Source organism: Sander lucioperca, chromosome 22, assembly GCF_008315115.2.
Source record: "Sander lucioperca isolate FBNREF2018 chromosome 22, SLUC_FBN_1.2, whole genome shotgun sequence".
NCBI lineage: Eukaryota > Metazoa > Chordata > Actinopteri > Perciformes > Percidae > Sander > Sander lucioperca.
Genome location: NC_050194.1, coordinates 1050733 through 1071738, shown reverse-complemented (window position 1 = coordinate 1071738; position 21006 = coordinate 1050733). Strand labels below are relative to the sequence as shown.

The following is a 21006-nucleotide window of genomic DNA, read 5'->3' as shown; positions in this document are numbered from 1 at the left end:
GTATTCATCCGCTGACCTGGAACACTGGCAATGCAGAGGACGTGGGAGTTACACACAAAGAAGCTCTCCAGGATGTTTCCAGCCTGGTTGCCATCAATGACAACAGCTTTGGTGGTGGACTGGGTGCTGGTACAGATCCAAACCAGCGACGACAACTCATCCTGCTGCCGCAGCTCCTTCTGCTGCTCCTGCAACAACCAACAAACAAAGTGCGATTTGAATTATTTAGTAATTATGTATATCATTATCTTTATCACCAGGTGTTGGAAACAGGCACAGTCTGTGTGTGTACCTTGAGGTCTTGATCCAGTTTATCCAGGCTGCTCTGAGATCCTATTTTCTTTTTAGGGCTCTCTGGTCCGGGGATGTCACTGTAAAACACACTGGCTCCTACGATCGAACCTCCGTCTCTGGTTTTCCCTCCAGAGAGGTTCACACCAGCAGCACACCACAGCTGAAGCACAGACACACAGTTACAGCAGTCAAATACAATGAGACATGCATGATATATCAATGCATCGCTATCACACTACATATCTCCTGATAGTTTTCAGACATGTATGAAAACTATCAAGAAAATGACCTTATAATTAAATGCAATGCAATTACTAGAATGGTTTTCTACAATATCTGACTCAGGCTCAGCTATCAGCACTTTCAGTCAAAACTTGGTTTCCCATACTGGTTTTAAGAGTAGTAGTTTAAAAAAAATATGTACTTAACGTACAAAAAAAAGCAAATACGATATTTTGTATGCAGTTACAGTTATTATACACTAACAAGCTAAAGGAAGTACCTTCATAGAAGCATCTTTTTCATCCAGCGGTCTGAGGAAGACAGGAACAGGTAGATTCTTCACCTTACTCTCTGTCTGGCCACCATTGGCCTAAAACAAAATACAAACACCACAGTTGCATTACAGCTTGTTTCTTTTATAGCTCAGAAACAGGTGTTCAGAAGTTCAAAACAATGATGATGAAGGTGTTCTTTGGAAAGGGAACAACAACTTCAAAGAGGAAAAAAAAGAAGGTCCAAGGCATGAAAAAATTAAAAAGCCTAGATGGCTATTTCATATCGCAATTTTACATTAAAAGTAGAACTGGGCATACATTGCGTGGTTCCGTTGAAACATATTATAAGACTTGGCAACCCTTCACTGATATAGTAGAAGCTAGGCAATAAATATCCCTTTGGCTCTTACCTTAACTTTTAGCTATGATAACTACCTGAGGTGTGATGTCAATAAGCATGCGGAGCAGCTTTGTACTCTGATTATTACCTAATCCGATCATCTTTTGTACAGGACCTGTTGTGTTCGTGTCTGTAAAAGTTTTTGTAAAACTATTTCTGTAATATTTCACAGAATTTTCTGTAATATTTTACAGAATTTGTAAAATTAGGTTTGCCTTCTAAAATACCAATAAATAGACGTTTAAAAGTAGAACTGGGCAGCAACCCACGTGTATCGGCACAAAGCAGCAGTCTTCAGCGTTCTTCAAACAATGAGTTATAATGATAACAGAAGATATAAAGTGCTACTGCAAAAGGTTTTGGTGCTCATCTCCTTACTTTGTATTTCTTAGGCAGACTCCAGCCACAAGCCTGAACTCTGCCGTCCTCCTTCTGGACGTGAGCCTTGACCTGCTGGTACTGAGCCCTCTTCTGCTCCCGCCTGGACACCACATTATCAGCTGCCACTCTGCGGGACAGAACAACAGCTCACTGACAAAGATGTCTATTGTTGGACGTTAGGGTTTCTATAGTCTATATCCTTGACGTTCCACTTCCGGGATTGCTCCGTTGCCGACAGAAAATCCACCGGATTTTACTCTTTTAGGCCGGATATCTGTTGACTTGGGCTTCCTTTGTGTTGGCATTTTAAAGTCTGGTCGATTTATGAGGATATGGTTAACCTTTTTTCAGATCTCTGCAGGGTAAATCCAGACAACTAGCTAGACTATCTGTCCAATCTGAGTTTTCTGTTGTACGGTTAAAACTACTTTTAAACGTACACATGTTCCACCAAAACAAGTTCCTTCCCGAGGCTATTTTGCATCGGTACCGCGGCTTTTCCCGGTGCTTAGCACCACTCAAGACGATTGTGATTGGTTTAAAGAAATGCCAATAAACCAGAGCACGTTTTCCTCCCATCCCCGAATGCTATGTGGAGTAGCCAGACCCTCCTTCAGCGCGCTTTGGAGGAGGGTCTGGCAAAGCGAGACTAGGGTATAAATACAAATTAGAAAGTCGCTGTGACCAGTTTGATGTTTGTTATTATGCTCAATTCAAGTGTTGGATTTTAATTAATATTTTTCAGACCAGACATATGCAGAGCATTGACAGTTACTTAATTGAAAAAGTCTACAAAACACAATGTACCTGGCTACTGTCAATGTTGTTCTAAATATTTCCGCAAGTCATGTCAATTAAACATGCCGTGTCGCTGATGGGAGTGAGTTTCTAAGGACGCTTTCACATCTGCAGTTCATGAAATGTGGTCCAGAAAAAAATGATACATTGTCTTTTAGGTCTTATCCAGTTTTTGTTCACTCAGACTTATTACAAACTAGATGTACCACCTTGCGGTTGTATGTCTCCAACCAGCGCCAACCAGTACAGTTGTTGCAGTTTACATCCATGTCTGTCCAGACTTATAATCTATGTAGTGAAGACTTTGAAGGAATTTGATAAAAAGGTATTAAGTGTATTGTTTGGCAAAATCTTCAACCCGGTAGCAAGAAGATCTCTATAATCCCCACACTTTTAAGATTAGTGTCAACAATTCACTTTATTTTCCCCCTTTTTCTGATGGATCAGGGAAAATCCATGCACTTGCATACGTATGTGTTAAATACGGACTGGGCTATTCATCGCTTATAAACTACAGATCGGGAGATCTCTTTCTTAACAGTTTATGATCAGAAGATGGATTTAACAATCGTTTATTTTTTTCAATTCATACTATATTCACATATCTCCAGTCAAAACGTCCTGTGGTTGGTAAGTTTGCATTCCCATCACAAAGAGTCCACTTGAAAGCGGACTAAGACCCAGGTTCTCAAGCGGTCTCTGTAAAGTTGTTTCATCTGCAGCAGGCTTTCACACCAGCCCAAATGCATCAGAGTTAATCTGAACTGCACCAGACAGTTAGGGTTTGAAAGCACCCCAAGGCAGTACAGGTGTCCGATTTAAAACTTTGAAAGCCATTAGAATGTGTTTCAGCAGTGAGGCCTCATCCACCAAACAGATCTGTATGCTTGGGTTTTTATAGCTTGGCATTGTTCCTCGCCACTGTCGCACCAAGTGCATGCTCTTGGGGGAACTGTTGGGTCTCTGTATGTTATACATTGTGGTCTAGACCTACTCTATTTGGAAAGTGTTGAGTTGAGTTGAATTGAGCGAAATAAAAATTGTCAAATTGTATTTTCAATCTTGACGTCCCTTTTAAAAAGCGTGATGCCCGAGATAGTTGATGAGTGGCCCCGTTATTCCTTTTTTCCAAGTGTTCTTGATATTTGAGTCTATGTAACATAAGGGATCAACAGTGCCTCCACATGCACAGGTAACAGTAACACACATTTTCATTTACTCTACTTTACCCTGACTGACTTACTCCTCATTGAGGAAATCAAAGACTTTGCTCTTGTCACTGGGCAGCTGCTGCAGTGTGGTGCTCCTCTTCTTGACGGACGGCTGAATCTGAGAGGTGGGTGCATTGTACTTGACGTTCACTGGGGCGTCCGTTGCCGGCTTTTTGGCTGCCCCGCCCGACGAGCTGAACAAACGGCTGAAACTGGAGGTGTAAGGGTGGGGAAGTGGAAAGGAACGAGAAAAAAAAAAAAAGCACACAGACAAACATATAGAGGGGTGGACACAAGCAGTAGCTCCAGCGGCAGAAGTAAGGTTCAACATTTAAGGGTAAAAAGGTTCCTTTCCCCATGCCAACACACCATGCCAGCTTTCACACAGGTAGATAGATTGATATGCACGTCCCCATTAACCAGAGCAGCTGTCCGAAAATGCCGAGTGCAGGGTTAATATTGTGCACCAACTAGGACGTTAGTCAACAACACAGAGCAAAACTGGACAATAACACTTCATTTCCACCTAACTCTACAGTGAGAGCACACGGTATTTATCACATTACATCTGACCGTTTATATACAGTCAGAAACAAATGTTTGAAATGAATACTTTAGCATATAATATACGCCGGTAACTTAAAGATAGGAAATGGTAAGTCTATCTTAATGAGTGTATTTGCTTTGTTTGACCAATACACTCCTCCCACATTCCTGCATTCCCTCCCATCTCTGTAGCAACCCTCCCAACGCACCTCCTGCACACAGACATCACAACATCAGCAGGATATAAAGAAACACACAGAAACAGGGCAGAAGAGATGGTGGATTTGTCAGATTTTGCTTCTCTCATACCCAAACAATGTCCTCCTTCAAACCAAACTCATTCCTTTTCAAACTTAACAAAGGAGAGCAGGTATCAGATAACAGAAATTCAGTTATCAGATTTAGTTCCTCTGTGAGCAAAGACGTGCATTCCCCATACCTCCCTCAAAAGATATCTTTCTTTAACTTTTAATAAATTCTTGTGACAGTAAAGCAGCTCAGATCTGAGATCAGAGCCACTGTTTCCTGGCTGGCTCTCGTCTGTTAAGAGTTTGTTGTCAAGATGAACATCGCAAGCCAGTCAAGATAGACACCGTTAACATGTCAAAGATTTACCTACATCCTGGAGAACACAACCACACAACATGGAATATAAAAGAAAAGCAAAATAAAACACATCAAAAACACAGTAAACATACTGTGGCTGATATTTGAGAGCTGAAGTGAAAAGAAAAGAGTAGCTTACAACTGCCAAAGGCTGGATTTCTTCTTCTCTGGAAGAGCTGGGTTCTCCTTTGAAGCCCTGAAAGAGACAGTTCACTTTGAATCAAATGTAATGCTTTCGATGGGGCTTTACAGTCACTGCCTCCATTTCTACTTGAAACTTCAAACCGTACAATTTTTTTTTGAATAGTAAGCTTTGTATTTTCCCTTTGTGGATGGTTTTTGTGTGTGTGTATGTATGTGTGTGTTAAGGATCAAGCGAAGGGAACCAGGGGATTGTATTCAATTGCAACAGCAGTACATTATGATCAAATAATAGTATTGTGTATAGACACTTTAACAAATAATGGCAGGGATAACTTGAAATTAGGGCTAAATGATTAACTGTTTTTATATCAAAGAGAGCAATTTTCTGGCAACACAACAAAAAAAGAAATTGTTGCCTTGTCTGGTTAATATGCTCTATGCATGCCGGCGTCTGTACTACTTACACTAAGCCAAAGATGGTTTTGTGGAAGAAGAAACATCACTCTGTGTATCATTTGATGTTGGAAAAAAAAGGAGTTGTGGGCTGTCTTTTTGCTATTCATAAAAGACAAAAACAGAGTGGCGAGTTTTCTACTGCAGAAACCATCTAGGCTATCGCCTCACATCAGTTATCGAATAGATTTATCAAAATCTACCGGTTAAACTTAGACCACATCGTTCAGGCTTATCACCTTAAAACACTAATTCTGGAGCATAAACTTACAGTAATGTTAACTCAATAAGATGTCATTACTATCATCACTGGCCATCTTCTGTACAGTATGCAGAATATCATGCTTACCTTTACTTATTATGGGAAGGTTCACTGAGAGGAAACCTTTCTTTTGCAGGAACGCCCTGATCACATTCACACAGTTACACATTCATACCTGGAAGCTGCCCAGTACAACCACAGTCTGATCTGCTGGCCAGTGAGCAGCTCCACTGGAGCGGTTGGAGGTTAAGGGCCTTGCTCAAGGGCACCTCAGTGGTGGTAATGAGGGAGGGACAAGTGTTGCTCTTTCACTTTCCCCACCCAGATTTTATCCTGTCGGTCTGGGGATTTAACCGACGACCTCCCGGTCACAAGCTCGCTTCTCTAACCTTTAGGCCACCACTGCCACTATTTAATAAATGTGAGCTAAATTGATTATTTTTCTTTAGACAAATAGGTAAATTTACTTTGTTTCTCTAACTGAGTTGACCTATTGATGTACAATAGATACATGTGTGATTATACAAGGTGCAATCATATCTTTTTTAATACCATGTAGACCACGAATACAGGCCTGCAGTTTGACGCAACTGGTCAGAAAAACTGCAATTAGATATTTTCCACTATTTGTTCAGCCCTGCAGTGCTGCCTCTGTTCCTCCTCTCTTACCGGATCATCTCCGTCCATCTGACAGCCTCCTGCAGCTCCATTAGCCTCTCCTTATACTGGTTCCTCTCCATCAGGACTCTGGCCATCTCCACCCTGGTGAAGCGCTTCCTCTGGGCTGTAGGCACATCGCTCTGCAGGCACAACACCAGCATAAGTCCACTGAACCACTATTCAATACATATACAGATTATATGTAACACATGCTCACATTGGCCTTTTATTTAAAATCAGACGATCAATATGATGGCCATGAAGTAGGGGTGTAAAGATTCACCGATCAGAATCGGTATCCGGCTACATCGATACACGGACCCCTGCTATGGCCCAGTTCTAACGTTACAAATCGGTAGACTGAAGGTTCGCTGTCAATTCAACGAAGCTGCTACGAAATGGATAATCTTGAACTATTTGGGACAGTTTGAATAGAGCTTAGTGTGCAGGAGAGTGTGCGCAATGCTGTTGAAAGAGATGGGTGTGTGTTAATATGTGACTTAGACAAAAGCCTCACCATTTGTGGGATAGCCGGGATCAGCCAATCTGTGCCTTTGTTTGGATTTGCAGAAAAAACGTGCCGACTAGACTGCTAGGTTTCGTTTTTGGAGTTAGTGGTGAAAGTGGCTGAGAGGAATACATGGTGGGTTTTGTAAATTGTAATAGCTGCAGTCTGTGAGTCATCCATCCATGACCCTGTGTATGTTCATAAACATGTGAGTAGACTGGTATCAATACATATGGAGCTTTTTAAGGGGAACACTAAAGGCTTTATTGCTATGGCATTAAAATATAAATATTTAGAGAAATTTAAAATCAGGTTCAACATTTACAGTAGGTTAGCATTCCTCAACAACTTTTACTGCTCTAATCCATACAGGTGTATCATACACTCAGATCACATTAAATAGCAAAGACTCACATCATCCTCGTTGTTGTCATTCTTGACCTTCTGTTTGGAGGCCTCGAGCTCTGCTCGAATCCTGCAAGCGAGTACACAAATTAGACTGGTAACTAATAACAATAGACTGGAAGGCAGTTAGTGTTGCAGATTGTGTTTTGAAGCCAAAGTCCAAACCAACTCACTTCTTGAGTTCATCTTCTAATTCTTTGTTCTTGTCCTCCAGTTTGATCTTGGCCTGAGTGACAGCATTTAGCTCACCTTGCAGAACCTCCTTCTCACAAGTCAGTTCATCCATTTGTGCTATCAGGTCATTTTTCACCACGTTCAAAGCATTTCTGAAAACAAATAAACATGCAGATCACCTTCTAATGGGATATCTAAATTAAACACAAGGTGGCAGCATTGTCCTGTTTCTCAACAATGCAAGGGGGACATTTCTGTTTTTATCTATTCATGAAATTGCTTTTTTAACCTCATTATCAATCTTTATAATAAAGTGCAACAAGGCGTAGACCAAAAAATAGTAGCACCTCTTGGAAAAGGGTTCTAACTGAAGAAATGTAATCAGAGTTACCAAAGTGGTTCATGTTAGTTTCAATGCCAATAAACAGCATTCGTTATCCATTAAATGTCTAGCAATTGGTGCTTTGATGTGCAAAATTTCAAATCAAATGAGAAAAATAATAAAACTCCAGTAAGTAATTTGCAAACTGCAGGTGCATCAGTAGACACTGCAAATTGATATGGCTGGGTAACAGTCTGAAATTTTGTAACCATATGCGCAACATAAAGGGCATACAGAATAAATAGGGAAGGTAATGCCGGTATTTGGCATGTAACCTTACATGACCCACTAATGCAACAATGTCTGCAATTTACTTCAGTGTTAAAAGTCATTTTTTTCATTAAATTGGCTGTACTCTATATTCAGAACATTAATATGGCAGTACACAACTATTTGCTATGTAATGGAGTGGAGTAACGGCATCATTTGTTTTGTTTTGATAGCCAGTCCGGCTGCACGTGTATGGGAGTACTTTGTGAGTGCCTTGTGCCTCTGTATCTGACGCCAAGGGCCGGGACAAAGCGCGGGTATTTAATGAGCTGGGGAATGCTCTGTGAGAGTCATGTTGAGGGGCAATCTTCTCAATATCGAGTACAACCCCTTTCGGTGTTTGCCATTTTTTTCTGGCTGATTAAATATACACGTGGGGCAGAGATGGCTTCAAAAAATAGGTTATGATTACTAACTTGGTCTCCAGCAGCTGAGCGTTCTCATGGATGAGATGTTCAACTTCCCGACCCATACCTGAAAATGATCACCCATAATGTGAATACAGAATGTTTCATCTTATCATGTGCTCTATTGTGAAAGGGAAAAATAAAAAAATATTGAAAAATCACATCAATAAAGAAGTATTTCTTATGTCTATCTTACATACCAACATATTGTGCTCTCAGTCTTACCTAGAAAGCTGTAGTCTGAGAGTCATGCAAGAGATGATGCAAATCAGAAAGAGGTTTATGACACTGTAAGTAAGTTAAATTGGCTCGTTTGAACTAAATCTGAAGTCTACAGTATTACTGCCCTTCTCAACACAGTAGCACTATTTACTATTCTGCACATCCATAAGAAAGAGAGGGAACTGAAAGTGAACCCAGAATCAAGGACACAAATGATGACAATAAGGAGCTGGTATAGAGAGATCTTCAGGGAATTCATTGATACACACCAGAAAACTCATCTGTGGGGATGATAAAGCCCGACAGCCAAAGAAAAGACAATTCAGAAAATTCAACAGGGGAAGAAAGCAGTTTGTAAAAGTAGAGATGATGATGAAATTATAACATCAAGTCAGGAGGCTTCTTCTTCTTCTTACCCAGCATGTCGGCTCCTTCATCCATGTCTCCTATCAGGTCGTTTCCTGCAGACGACAGCTCCTCAAACAGAGAGTCAGTGTTGCGGTCAAACGCTAGATTCTCTATGCCACCTTTAGTTGGTGTGCTGGGTGGACAAATAAGGTAGGGGGAGGAAATTGATGAAGGAGGCATTGATAATGCAATATGATTATTTTGCAAAATATCGCCATCATACATGCCATCAACATAGCTTTTACTTTTAACACTATTTTTTTAACACTTTAGTACAAATGGATACCAACTGAGATGATGATGTGTATTTGTTGGGGAGTCATTCTGAATCTATGTTTTTCTTATTGTCAACAAATTCCATGAATATATCATAAACAACAATGAATTGATTCTACTAACAAGTACTACTTAATATACTGCAACTTATTCCTCTGTGACTTAGAGCTTCACTGCTGCCCAAAAACTATTAAAAACAAATTAATGAGCCAGTGAAAAAAAGGGGTGAGACAACAGTTCAATCATCGGATATGATTAAAACATGCTGACACATCATTGGTTTTGGTCTTCTCATGGGATTTGTTGAGGAAAAGAAACATATAGACATATACCAGCCTTATCCTTTCTTTCCTAACGTTTTCCTAATTGTAGGGTAATGATGATATAACATCTAATCATCAGTCCTGTACCTTGTTCCTAAGCAGCCATCGTGGTGCATGTCCAGCTCGGGAGTGGACTCTATGATAGCCTGCACCTCAGAGCTCTCCTGGTTGTGTGCTCCATCTAATACAGCCAGCAGAGATACAAAGCAGAGGAATGAGCAAGCCAGTACACTCAAACGGCGGCTAGATGATGTTAAAGTGCTACTAGTCCTGTGTGTTTTAACTGCAGTACTAACCATCACCTTTGAGGGGTGTAGTGGCAGAGTCCTGTCCATCGTGTCCAAGCTCACCCTGCTGTCCTTGCACGGCTGCAATGTCCTTACTGCTCTTTGGTTTTCCACGGTTCCCGTCTAGGTTCTTGTTGAGCACATCTGAAACGTCCTGCTCCACAGACTCCATGGCAATATCCAAAGCAGCAATAGACACAGATGTGACAGAGGCAGACCCTTCGCCCTGGCGGGACACAGGACTTATTCCGGTGGACACTCTATCAGGAGGAGAGAGTGCTGTGGTGGACTGAGAGTTAGCACTGTCTGTAGATGTGGGGGTGTTTGATTTAGAGTGACCACCCTGAGAGGACATGGGGGTGTTGGATTTGGAACCTCCGGCTTGTAAAGATACAGGAGTTCCACTTTTGGAGACACTTCCACGGTTGTTTGGAGTACTGGACTTGGAGCCTCCACGGTTCGAACCGGCCAATTCATCCTTAAGATGGAGGAGGAGGAGGAGGAGGGGAGGAAGAAGAGAGTCAGGGGATAACGAGGAAAACAAAAGGTAAAACTATGATCTTCATGAAGTCAACAATACATGTCTACTTGTTAAACATTATGAACCTCCAACACGTTAAGCTGTAAATACAGTTAATGTGCAGCACATTTGTATAAATGCAAACCAAACAAAATAAGTATAAACAAAACAAATAAAACAAAAGTGGGATCAAGCCAAAAAAATAAAATACTCCATTCCCAAAGTAGATTAAAAAAAGATGGAGAAGAAATGAGAATTGATTTTGTAAACTGTAGCTTGACAAAAGAATCTTAATTCAAGGTCCACTTGCTAGCTTTTTCCTGAGCAAGTGGACCTTGAGTGAGGATTCTTCAAACTGAAGAATCTTTCAGAAAACTACGTTAGCACATACATGTACATTCCTTTTGTTTAAATCAAATGAATGTAAATAATAGATGTTAACACAAACTGTGCCAAACAGTGTGCACCTTTCCATGGAGCTAAAACCAACACAAACATCACAACATGCAACCAGGACACTCCAAGTTTCACAAATCATATTCATTATGGCAATGTACAACCACAATCAAAATTAGGTTTGGGTGTCAAAACAGCCTTAAAAAGGCATATCAATCCTGACAGTTTTAAGAAGTTATGAGCCCATGTTCCATCTCAAATAGACCTTTTTCAGAGCAGACATTTTGACTTGTCATAGCAGGAAATGCAAAGGAGAAACAAATTTCACTAACAATGGCTTAGTTGCATTGACTGTCCCAGTAAGCCACTAGCTTTGGCTAAACACACAATAGGCGGTGCCCTACCCTGGGTTAAGAATGTTTACACCAGGCACTGCAAGAACAAGGCTAGGAGAATCTTTAAGGATCCAAACCACCCAGGTAACAGCCTTTTCTCCCTGTTGAAGTTGGGAAGAAGGTACCGGATACACCAGGCCACTAGGATCCCAAATGATAACAGTGGCTAGGACTGCCCCCACCCCCCAAAATACACACATATATGTATCATTATTACTGTTTGAATGCATAAATTGTAGGAACTTAAAGAATGAAATTAAACTGACAAATAAAATTGACTTATTAAGGCTCATGTAAATGGAATGCAGCCTTTTTAATGGTATCAACTACATGTGCTTTTCCTGCTACGACATCCCCAAAAAAATAAATTCTGTTGCTTTTAAAGGGGACCTAATATGCTCATTTCAGTTTGTGTTTCTATCCCAAAAAAAAAAAATTTTCATACTGCCCATGGCTGCTGCAATTATATATACTCTGTCTGAGAGTTTAAAGCTTAAAGCGTGTCTCTTTAAGCCCCCCTCCTGAAAAAACTTCCCTGTAACGGAATGCAGCAGCACTTTCTACTGTAAAAAAAAAAAAAAATAGAATAAAGACTTCTAAACAAAAAACTCTACAACCAGACATGTTCCAGCAGGAATGAGATCCAAAGTTGTTAAGAAATTAACAATATCGGCAGCTAAGATTACAGCTTGCTCTGGCGTTAGCGTTACGGTTACATGTATTACTGACTGAAATGGAGTATAAAGTGGCACTTTCTATAGTGAGAAATCACCAATAAAAGCTTCTTATCCAAAAACGACACAATTGAACATGTTTCAGCAGGAATGTGAGCTGAAACTGGGAAGAGATTAACAACGCCTGCAATCAAGACCACAGGTTTCCCTGGGTTACCATGCAGCTACATGTAGCAGTGTATGTAATGCAAACACTGCAGTACCGTGCCTGGAGCAGATGACCACATAAACAAATACGGCACAAATTGACGGCACCTCGAGAGTGGAAAGTAGAAAAAACTTTTGGAAGAGGAGTGTTCAGAATCGTCTGAAACCTGAGGGGATTGCTCACAGGGATTATTTTTTTTTTTACATACATTTACCTCATTATTTGAAGCTTTGGCCACAAATGAACATCCAAAATTGTAACATTATATTTATGTGACAGAAAAAAAGAAAAAGCATAACAGGTCTCCTTTAAAAAACATACATTTAGTCAGCTGAATATATATAAAAAAGGAACAGGTCAGCATCAAGCAGTTTCAATTAGATATGCGGTATAGCCAGTTTGTTAGCACCGTTGGATTTAATCACACTACAACAAAATCTGCAATACAACTACTAAACCAGATAAGTTGATGCTGTGGTTAGAGGTTCTCCATGAGTGACAGACAGGTCTACCTGGTCCTGATCAGCCTTCCGAATGGGCAAATTCTCCTGCGATCTTTCACCTTCCACTTTGCTTGAGGAGAATTGTCCCTCAAACTAAGGGTATATTCAAGACCTTAATTATTAATATTTCCTTAAATTCATTCCTTAAGACTATTTTAAGCAAAAAAAACAACAACCAAGGCTATATGTAATACACAGATATATAGGGATGTTGCAAGAACTCAAAGGAACAGGAAAAATATGTTTTAATTAGAACTGATCTGAATGTGTCCAAGAAAATTAAGCAAAGGTGTGGGGAAAGCCTGAACTCCACGAGTGAACTGTGTAGTGAGTAGTATTTATGGCTTCTTCTGGTACGCATGGTGACCTGGTGGTTAAAGGCTGTATTTTGAATGAAAATGAGTAGGATATACAGTTCAATCAATCACTCTAAGGTTTCATCAGCTCTTAGAACCTCCCGGTGGCACGCAGAATTGCTAACACTGTATTGTTGTGATACATTAATGCCAGCGGCTTAGTCCTATAAATAGCACAGTGCCTGATGGAAAAGCAACAATCAGGACAACAACAAAGCATCCATACAGATCCTTCGGTCACCTTGAAAATAGACAAGAATTTAATGTAGGGCTGTGCAATATGGAGAAAATGAGATATCACTTGATATTATTGATCAAATACTTTCAAATCGATATTTTGCGACAAGATCGTTGGGCTGTATAACATGATAGAACAGTTCGAACTGTCTGGTAAGTTCAGAAAATTACATAATTTGTAATGCTGCCTTTCAAACCAGGAAAAGACAACACTTACCGTATAACAATATTACGAAAATCAAAACCAAAATCTAAAACCATATCTAGTCTCATATCACGATATAGATATAAAATCGATATATATTGCCCAGCCCTACTTTAAAGCTTTCACAGACATTAAATGAGATAATATTAGAGAATTAAGCTTTCTCCATACTGTTTTTTCTCAAATGTATTCCCTTTTCTAGTGTCCGGTTCATCTATCTGAACACTGATGGGAGTATTTCCTTTCTTGTCTGCATGCTGCCATCACTCTTTTGTTGTCACAGTAGCGCACACACACACACACACACACACACACACACAGTAGCGCACGCACACACACACACACACACACACACAGTAGCGCACACACACACACACACACACACACACACACACACACAGTAGCGCATACACACACACACACACACAGTAGCGTGCGCGCACACACACACACACACACACACACCTTCCCATGGTGAGAGGGAAGAGATCATTAACTGTAAATCTTCAGAAAATGTCAAGTCAGAGGACAAAACACAATGGAAAGGCACTGCTGTATATCTTCACTGGGGGTGCCTGGTAAGACTGTGTGTGTAAAAGTTGTGAGAAAGATGTACGCCTATATTGTACTCAGGGTGAGGTGCTCAAAAGGAGTTTAAGAATTATCAGTCACATTTGCTGCCAGTTATGAAACACAACACCTGATAACGTGGGTCAAAATAACGGTTACGAAAACTCATACCTTAGCCTTACAATTTCCATCTGACCCTGTACTAGTGTAATAACAGCAAATGAATACTTATTAGGTGGTCATTAATATGCATGACGGAGCCTTGCTTGCAGCATGGTTTCCAACAGCAACAATGTGAAGACACTCTGTCTTTCCACCCTCCCTTGAGGTTAAAGGCAGGCCCCCGAATGGTACCACTTCCTCTGATTGCTGGGCTCCAAGCCACCCCCTTACACACAAGCTGCTGCTAAAAATTCTGGACACACTGAACAATCCTTTCTCTCTGAATAGAAATGTACTAGTTCTTTGGTGTTTGCTAGCATTGAGTGCTTGCATTTTGTTTCCTCAATCGTATTTAATTGAACTCGGCATGATGTCACTAGTCTGATCCGTGGGAAGCTCTACAAGCCAACTTCAGACAGTAACTTTACACTTTATAACTAGTGATATAAAGATGTCTTTTTAATTCTTTAAAGACTGATGTGTGTGAGTGTAGCTGTGTGTCATACCTTGAGGCTGGTGTTGGACCGCGGATGGCTAATGTTGTTGTATCTCCATGGCTCTGAAGAGGTGTCCACAGATTCCCTCTGGAGGTCAGGGGTCATACCATCAGTCCCAGGAAGTTGGAATATGCCCATGGAGATAGGACGCTCCTTTCTGGATACAGACACAAAAGAAAGGAGAGATGATTCAAAAGAAAAAAAAAAAAAGAGCAATTTTGAAACCAAGGAATACAAAAAGTGTCTGAGAGATTGGCCTGTTGGTTAAGTTATTCTTACGTAATTTGAATAGACAGAACTCTAGACTAAGAGTCTACAGCCATTGTAGCGGCTCTGTAAGGGCTGTACTCGGGCACAGTGGTGCTTTGAATTAAATTCTAATGTCACCATGCTCACAATGCTAACATGAAATGTTAACCATGGTCACCATCTTAGTTTAGCATGTTAGCATGCTAACATTTTCTATAAAGTATAGCAGAGGCTGATTGGGATGTCATTGTCATTGCAGGTACATACACCAAAGTATTGGACAAATTGAAACTATGACAATGATGATGATGACTAAAGAAAAGGTTAGGGGTTTGCCAAAGTTATTACAATTTCTCCTGAGAGGAGCATGAATGTGTGCGTGTACTAAATGTCTGATCAATCCATCCATTAAAACCACAAATGTCAACTTCATGATGGTGCTAGAGGAAAAGACAGGGGATCAACAAAGTCAGTAGGATACATCATCTGGGAACCATGAATGTCTGCACAAAGTTGTTGTTGCACTCCATCTTGCAGATGTTAAGATACAGTATATCACTGGATAAGTGAAAACTTTGACCTACTGGTAGTGCTAAGAGAGAATAACAAAGTCATTAGGATTCATCCTCTGGATACAATGGAGGTTTGTAGTGAATTCTGTGTCAAGACGACAGACCAACATCGCCATCCCTAGAGCCACACTGCTAGTCTGCCTGATTGCTTTGGGAGTAAAGAAGACCTTAAGCAGGGAAAGTAGCCCTGACAACAGCATGGTGAAAGAACATGTGATTTATACTGTGCAATAAAAAGTGCAAGGTACGGAATATATTGTATACTATATAAACCAGGTTGGACATGTTCTCATTAGTTTGAATGTTTTGACTCACTCTCTCCTACAGAGAGACTGACACTTGGTAGAAAAGGCTGTAGTGTGAAGTGATGAATAAAGTTTGGTGCAACAGCTATTGTTCTTCACTAAGCCTGAACTCATTTACATGACATGTTATACATTTCATTTGCTTTTGCTAAATTAAATGGGCAGGCACTTTCATTTGCCAATTTTTCAGTGCCGTGGAAGCAGATCAGCATAATGTAATCAGTTAGACCAAACAAAACAGAATGTGTGATGTGAGTCAAGACTTCACAGAGAGGTGTTGTAGCATAAAGACTCCCTTGGGACCGTTTGGCACTGAAGTGGTAGGAAGAGAAATAAAAGCTGGTTGCCTCATAAACTCCATTACCTCCCACCTATTAGCTCAGGCAATAACACATCCATTTATGTCTGTGTGTATCTCTATGACTGGAGATGCATTCTGCCATGTGTGTTATTAGAAGGCCAGCTGAGAGACACACAGAGGCAAGGAAACATCCCACAGCTCTTATATTAAAACTCACAAACTAGCTCACTCTTGCATGGAGGTGTTCATTTTCAAACTGCCATTTCACAACAACTCTAATCACTGAAAGTCCAATGATATTCAGGAATGCATAGGAACACACTGATATAAACACAATGCACTCTCCACTGCATCAGACCAGGTACACGCCAGCAGTTATCTTCACTCCAGTGGCTAGGTATAAAAAAAAATATTGTACAGTCGAGCACAACAATGGCTGCCACTGAAAAGAGAAGCCGGCAGGCAGCGATGAAAAGCAGCAGCTCAAAAACAATGGACACACCACCATATTGAGAGGTCACATGCAGGCCACTGATGGTGACCAATGCTGCCTTTGGGAAAAAACTCACATGCTTAGGCATTAGTCCTCTACCACTGTTTCATCTGAGAAAGAGATGTTAATTAAATAATGAGAATAATCGTGCAACAGCTATAAACTGGTGTAATTAAAATATCTAAGGTGGTGTAGTCTTTCAGATATTCCTGTCTCTCTTGACCTACTTTTAGAGTGCAGTCTCATATTGTCTGACTATAACACACCCACATGGCAGCAACACTACGACTGCATGGCTATAAACAGGCATTATCTATATAGACACAGATTACAGCTGGGAAGATACATACATTTAGCATACACACACACACACACACACACACACACACACACACACTACCTGCTGGCTCTGGGTAAGAAGGGTAAGGAAGGCAGGGCAGGTAAGCCGCCGGTAGAGACAGAGTAGTGAACCAGCAGCAGCACTGACAGAGAGACTAGTACAGCAGAGTTGATGACCACCGCTCCCCCTACAAAGCCAAAAACAAACAGCAGCATACACCCGGGGCTCATGGCCCCCCCAGATCATGGCCCAGTGCCTTAACCAGGAGGTTGAGGGGCACAGACGATGACAGCAGATGAGGTGGGGATCACTGAAGCACCAAATTCACCTTGGCAGACCTCTGATTGGACATTACCCACTGTAAGTATATCTACAGCAGTAGAGCAGTGAGCTCTGTATACTGCAGCTCAACTGTGAGGCAGACAGAGAGTGGGAGCAGGTCAACGCAGACAAAACAACAGTAATCCTGGTGGCTTGAGCAGCAGTGACTGATTGAAGCAAAGCAGCAGCACACGGAGCAGAGCAGTAGATCGTCCACAGCGAGCAGGAAGAGGCTGGCAGCAGCTCCACTCCTCCAGTGTCTTCCTCTAGCAGGTGATACTGGTTTCCTTCCTCCTTCACTCTACTTATCCTCTGGCGAGATGCGACGCAGCTGCCGCTGTGCAGTGTGTCGAACACTCCGACGCTCTCCCTCTCTCACTCTGATGGCAACCACCCCCCCTCCCTCTACATCTCCCTCTCTCTTTTGGGTGCTGAGGCAGCTTGTTTCGTATGCCTCCTCTCAGGCTGCAGCTTATTGGCTGCAACACAGGGAGACTGATCAAAAAGTGTGTGTGTGTGTGTGTGTGTGTGTGTGTGTGTGTGTGTGTGTGTGTGTGTGTGTGTGTGTGTTTGGCAGTGTGTCTGCATTAACTGGAGGGATAGTGAAGAGCTAGGAGATACAGGGTCTGCCTGAATGCAGTGTCAGACAGTGCCATTCTATTAACCACTAGTCACACCTCTTGGAACCGTTTCATGTTTTGTCAATGTCACAGTGATAATACGTTTCTACAAACTAAACCTGTTAAATAGTGGCATTTATCATATCATTAAGGACAGTGCAGCCAACTGGTTCTATCAGTTGCATAATAAGTTGAATGGAGAGATTATCCAACAGCTGTTGGATGTTCACTTTTTTGGCAACAAGAGTCAGCTCACGTCTCTGTGAGGCTGTGCTTGAGCTAAATGCTAAATACTGCTAAAATCCTCACAATGGCAATGCTAACATTATGATGTTTAGCAGGTTTAGAACGTTCACTATTTTTGTTTAGCATGTTAGCATTTGCTGATTAGCTCCCAACACAGAACAGCTGAGGGTGTGAAAAATGTCATTAGTTTTGAAGGTATTGGGGCATAAACATAAACCCTATGTATTAGACAAATAGACATTTTGACCTGATGATGGCGCTAGAGGAACAGTCAAACAATGACCAAAGTTATTAAAGGGGGTTGTGAAAATTAGTACCATTTCATGGCTATCCATCCAACAGTTGTCAAGATGTTGCACTCTAAACAAAAACATAAAACTCAAGGTGGAAAAACAAATTGGACAAAGCTAACACTGGTACTTGCTGACACACAAGGCTGAACCAGTATCTTTGCATAAACCACACATTGACTCTAAAACAAATAATATTAACCTATTGACTGATGAGTTGAAATGTTCATATTACTAGACTGGGACCGTACAGTAAAAAGTTGTGAAACGCGTTACATCCATGCGATTAACTTTTGAACTGTATGCCCAATTTTGAACATCGAGATATAGTTGGAATCCTTAGATGATGCCGAACTCAATGCACCTCATGATGTCAATATCCGCCATGTTGGACCTTCCACCATACTGGATTTGTTTCAAAACACAAAAAAGTTCACAGGTCACAAAATTGGTCCGATTTTCACGAAACTTGGCACAGATGATCTTCAGACCATGCCTCACAAAAGTTATTCCATTGCGTATTGATATTCGAAAGTGTTTGCCCGTCACAGCCAATCGAAATCGACGGCGAAGCCACTAAACAGGAAGGTACGTAGGTACAGGGCCCAATTAGGAAGAGGCTCACGGAATTTGGTGACCTTAGACCTATAGGGGGCGCTGTAATTAGCAAAATTACGTTTTGGCCTAAAACGTTTGATGTGTTTGGAATAAAACTTACTAGAGGTGTCTGTTAATACTGTGGGAGTCCTAAGGCATGCCAATTTGTGACATCAACGTAATTGATCCGGCCGCCATATTGGGTTTCATCAAAAACACTAAAAGGTTTTACAGGTCACAAAATTTCTCAGATTTTCACGAAACTTGGCACAGATGATCTTCAGACCAAGCCGCACAAAAGTTATTTCATTGCGTTTTGATATTTGAAAGCGTTTGCCCATTACAGCCAAACGAAATCGACGGCGAAGCCGCTAAACAGGACGTGAACTCATATCTCGGGGAGGCTTTCACATATCAAAACCAATCTCAATACTTGGACTCATGACCCAATTAGGCTCAAGAAATTTGGTGACTTTTGACCACTATGGGGGCGCTATAATCACAGGAAGTAGGCTCATATCTCAGCAACGCTTTCACGTATCGAAACCAAACTTGGTACATGGACTTGGGACCCCATCCTGAGGACGCACAATAAATCTGGAGTATTTTGACCACTAGGTGGGTGCTATAATCACAGTAAGTAGGCTCATATCTCACCAACACTTTCATGTATCGAACCCGAACTTTGTACATGGACTCAAGACCCAATCCCGAGGACGTAAAATAAATTTGGTGACCTTTGACCACTATGGGGGCGCTATAATCACAGGAAGTGAGCTCATATCTCAATGATGTATGAAGTCCAAACTTGGTACAGGGACATGGTAGCTGATTGTGAGGACATGCAAGGAAAGTGGTGTCATTTGGCCTCTAGGGGCGCTGTAATAAAGAAAGTGAGCTCATATCTCAGCAACTCTATGATGTACTAAAGCCAAACTTGGTACAGGGACTTGGCACTTGATTGTGAGAACGCACAAGGACATTGGTTTAATTTGGCCTCTAGGGGCACTGTAACAAAGTAAATGAGCTGATATCTCAGCCATTCTTTATCCAATTGCCATCAAAGTTGCTGTGAGTGCTTGCTCATGCCATGGCAACGCCATTCCTGCTAGTGTACTGCTTGGCCCCCTCTACTTGCAGCTATATTTCCAGTTGAATCCCTTCCTTTAGTTTATAATGAAGGTCTGCTTTCCATACTTTGGCTATTCATAAAAATTGCAGTTGGAGTTTAATTTATTTCATAACGTTTACCTGCACTTAGTGTCAATATCTTAACGCAAAACCAAATATCACTCTACACCTAAAATCAAGAAAATTCATCAACAACCTTCAAACTGTCCACTGGCTGATTTTTTTATTAACAAAAAAATCCCTGATACCAATTACATAACAAACAATTTGCATATACTGATTTAACAATCAGTATTGACATTGTGTCGACCCACAGTGTAGAAAGGTGTTAAAGTGCTCGTATTGTGCTTTTTGGCTTTTCCCCTTTCCTGTATTGTGGAAACACACGTTATAATGCTCGCTTAGCTGCTAGCATGGCACTCCCTCATGTTCTGCAACTGACAAGTTAGCAGTACTTACTGCGCATGTGCAACTCCCAACAAAGATGGTACAAAAGTGAGATGTCTCACTCTGTAACTAAAACAGAGAGCTTAACACACAGGGTGAAAAGAGGAGCTGCAGCAATGTGCAGTACAACAATATATGGTGTTATATTAAACCATATAAACCTATTCTGGTACAACCTCTAAATACAATTATCAACCTGAAAATGAACATAGTATGAGCACTGTAAGTGTCTCTAAAAGAAAGTGTTTCCTGATGAGAGCCGTATCATTGAATAAACTGCTGTTAAATGTCCAAATGGATCTTCGAAGACAACATTGCTATATGGACATTTTAAGTCCAAGTGTTTATAGGACTGACAAATGATGTAGGTTTCAGGTGAAAACACGGACTATGTTTAGAATGAACAAACCCAGTATGGAGAGAGAGAGAGAGAGAGAGAGAGAGAGAGAGAGAGAGA

At 41.1% G+C, this 21006-nt stretch overlaps 1 protein-coding gene and 1 long non-coding RNA gene across 15 annotated transcripts in view; one reads left to right on the top strand and one right to left on the bottom strand.

Moving 5' to 3' along the window:
- spag9b (sperm associated antigen 9b) overlaps nucleotides 1–21006 on the bottom strand; it is a 46165-nt gene that overhangs the window by 5059 nt on the left and 20100 nt on the right. For 3 of the 14 annotated variants that reach the window (XM_035997182.1, XM_035997184.1, XM_035997183.1), the window contains exons 5-22: nucleotides 14647–14794; nucleotides 12620–12703; nucleotides 9924–10392; nucleotides 9715–9808; nucleotides 9037–9161; nucleotides 8890–8901; nucleotides 8624–8638; nucleotides 8408–8465; nucleotides 7339–7491; nucleotides 7175–7235; nucleotides 6262–6392; nucleotides 4873–4929; nucleotides 4747–4749; nucleotides 3614–3793; nucleotides 1570–1699; nucleotides 797–886; nucleotides 293–454; nucleotides 17–188 (exon numbers count right to left, since the gene is read on the bottom strand). In XM_035997182.1, coding sequence (XP_035853075.1) covers nucleotides 17–188; nucleotides 293–454; nucleotides 797–886; nucleotides 1570–1699; nucleotides 3614–3793; nucleotides 4747–4749; nucleotides 4873–4929; nucleotides 6262–6392; nucleotides 7175–7235; nucleotides 7339–7491; nucleotides 8408–8465; nucleotides 8624–8638; nucleotides 8890–8901; nucleotides 9037–9161; nucleotides 9715–9808; nucleotides 9924–10392; nucleotides 12620–12703; nucleotides 14647–14794 — 2144 coding nt within the window. Of the gene's footprint in view, nucleotides 1–16; nucleotides 189–292; nucleotides 455–796; nucleotides 887–1569; nucleotides 1700–3613; nucleotides 3794–4746; nucleotides 4750–4872; nucleotides 4930–6261; nucleotides 6393–7174; nucleotides 7236–7338; nucleotides 7492–8407; nucleotides 8466–8623; nucleotides 8639–8889; nucleotides 8902–9036; nucleotides 9162–9714; nucleotides 9809–9923; nucleotides 10393–12619; nucleotides 12704–14646; nucleotides 14795–16957; nucleotides 17572–21006 lie in introns of those variants that run through there. The other 11 variants (XM_031291093.2, XM_031291094.2, XM_031291106.2 and 8 more) reach the window with 9 other exon arrangements.
- LOC118494213 lies at nucleotides 8571–20100 on the top strand. Its single transcript, XR_004896294.1, has 3 exons — nucleotides 8571–8583; nucleotides 14521–14528; nucleotides 20048–20100. It is a non-coding gene; the product is annotated as an uncharacterized LOC118494213 (long non-coding RNA).